This window comes from Propithecus coquereli, unplaced genomic scaffold, assembly GCF_000956105.1.
Source record: "Propithecus coquereli isolate 6110/MARCELLA unplaced genomic scaffold, Pcoq_1.0 Scaffold390, whole genome shotgun sequence".
In the NCBI taxonomy this organism is placed as follows: domain Eukaryota; kingdom Metazoa; phylum Chordata; class Mammalia; order Primates; family Indriidae; genus Propithecus; species Propithecus coquereli.
This window is the reverse complement of record NW_012149619.1, coordinates 2,420,951-2,423,337: the sequence shown is the minus strand read 5'-3', so window position 1 is coordinate 2,423,337 and position 2,387 is coordinate 2,420,951. Positions and strand designations below refer to the sequence as shown.

Below are 2,387 nucleotides of genomic sequence, written 5' to 3'. Positions count from 1 at the left end.
TTACAGGACATGTCCAAGAGCTGGGACACAAAAGTTCAAGAACACTCTGATCTCCAGAGGAAGGTCCCCACAGCCAGCCAAATTTATTGAACATGTGAGCAACATGGTGTGGGCAGAAAAGTCGACGAGTCAACAAGGCATGTAGCGTCCCCCCAGTTGCCCCTACTTTCTTTCTGTGTCCTGATGGAAAATCACAGAAGGCCTTGACTGCTCTGTGACCCAGCCAGCTGCAGTTTTTCCCAGTAGGCTCGAACCAAAACTAGGGCCTTGAACATTCGCAGGCACTGATAAAGGTATCTAGGTTGTTGCCCCGAACGCTGAAAGAAACTGGCCCCTGCCTTGAGCCAAATTCCTTAAACCGTCATGTAAACTCCATACCTGACCCCCTCACTGTGGACATACCTAGGTAGAACAGCCCTTTTCTATAGCCTGGAGGGTGCACTGCAGCCCACTCTGTAAGTTCCACTAACGTGTGCTTTGAACTAATCACTCTGCTGTTCAGTGCTTCTTTCTTTGGAATCCAACTGGCCCCATCTGGGGACTGTTCGGGGCACTCCCTTGTGAGAATTCCCTTACTGCTGGTTTGGGGTGGCTCCCAACAGCAGGAGTGGGTTTGGCTGGATAGAACAACAACTGAAAAATAAATCATAAATCTTCACACACCATCCCCCCAGCTCATAACCCATTCAGCCTCCCCAAAGACATGTGTCCATTTCCATTGTCTGTTTCCAGCCAGAGTGGAACAGTCCCATGTTCCTCCTACACCTCCTTGCATTTGGATGGGACAGGGAGGACTCTGGGCTTGGCTGCTGTGGCCACCACACCAGGCTCTGCAAGGTCTGCAGGACTCTTGCCAGCTCCAGGTGGACACTATTCCCTGAGATGCTGTTATCCCACCTGGACCGCAGCCTGTGAAGGCCACAGGAGGCAATCTGGGACCTGTGTGGCATCGCTGGGTGTGGACATACAATGCCCAGAAGCAGCAGCAGCAAAGCTCCATCACTTTAGTGCTGGAAGGCAAGTCAGGTAGCAACTTGTTTACAGATGAAGAAACTGAGACCCAAAGAAGGGCCAGGCAGAGCCAGGACCCAAAGGCAGGTGTTCAGACTTCAGCTTCTGAGTGACAGGACCCCCCCATACCATCCCTCTTCTCCCAGAGCTCCACGATGAGGTGAGGGTGGGTCTCTTTCAGGGCTTGGTAGAGCCGATCTTTGCAGGCCTGGTCCCAGGACTGGCTGAAGCTGAACAGCTTTCGCATCTGGCCCGGCCTGGTGGCCTCAGCCTGCACCCCCTCATACTGCTCCTCGCTGAGCACCTGTCCATGCAGCTTGTCCAAGACAGGGTCCACTGATGTCACTCGTGCCACCAGCTGCTCTCGATACTGGTCCACGAAGTGCAGCAAGGCTGGGGTGTCCGGGAATGAAGATGAGGCTGGCAATGAACAAAGAAGGGCTCCCACCATATACTCCACCTCCAGCCCCCACGTCCAGCCCTTTTCTCTTTCTCCGCTTCATCCCTGGCTTCCTTCTCCCTCTGGAAAGGTATCTGACCATCAGAAAGGCATCTCTGCCCTCCCTCATGTCAGCTTCTAGCCTGGTATTCTACCCAAGTGGGGCATGGTAGCGGGGTTCATGATAGGGGTATTTGAGGTTGTTAAGTGGGGGGTTCCTTCTGTGGGCAGGAACTAGGGGGGATGGGGAGAGGGACTCTGCCCTGGGACATGTGCCACTCTCTAGGTCTTGATCCTTGTGAGCTTTGCAATGATAGAGTCCCTTCTGCTCTCTCTTCCCTCCTCTCCATGACTAGATAGTACACCCCAGAACTCTCACTGGCTCCTGTGGTCCCTAAGAGCTATTACTGACCTATGGGGGCTGGAGAGGCCAGAGTAGCTGCAGGTCTGAGATCTCCTGGAGGAAAACAGAGATAAATAAGCATCTGTTGCAGTAGTAGTTACTAACACACATGATATACCTCCAAGCTCCCACTCACTTCTGAGATTCTTTGATTCAGAATCTCTTTTATGCATATGGGGAAACTGAGGCACAGAGGCTATGAACATAGACCAATAGAGAGAAGTCATCTGAATGAGCAGTAGCAATTTCTCCCACACATTGCAGACTCTGCTTTAGCCATTGTTTCCCTGAACTGAATCCCTGGTGGAGAACTAATCAAATCCCTTGCTAGGCAAAGCTTTAACTATTTGACACCTCCTTATTCCGAGTAGAAATCTACTTCCATGTCCTTGTTTGGCCTTGTAGACTGGCACAGATCAAACGTGTATTTTGGATTTGGATGTCAGAATCAAAAATCAAGATCAAGCAATCTTAGCACATGGAAAGAATGAGTGAATTTGAATAGGAAAAGCAAATAACAAGAAAAAAAAAAAA

At 50.7% G+C, this 2,387-nt stretch overlaps 1 protein-coding gene across 1 annotated transcript in view; it reads right to left on the bottom strand.

The window, feature by feature from the left end:
* The window catches only part of LOC105816975 (NACHT, LRR and PYD domains-containing protein 1-like), a 128,703-nt gene that overhangs the window by 70,552 nt on the left and 55,764 nt on the right, over positions 1-2,387 (bottom strand). Inside the window, 2 exon segments of the mRNA XM_012652563.1 lie at positions 1,141-1,431; positions 1,863-1,907. Of these exon segments, the coding sequence (XP_012508017.1) occupies positions 1,141-1,431; positions 1,863-1,907 (336 nt within the window).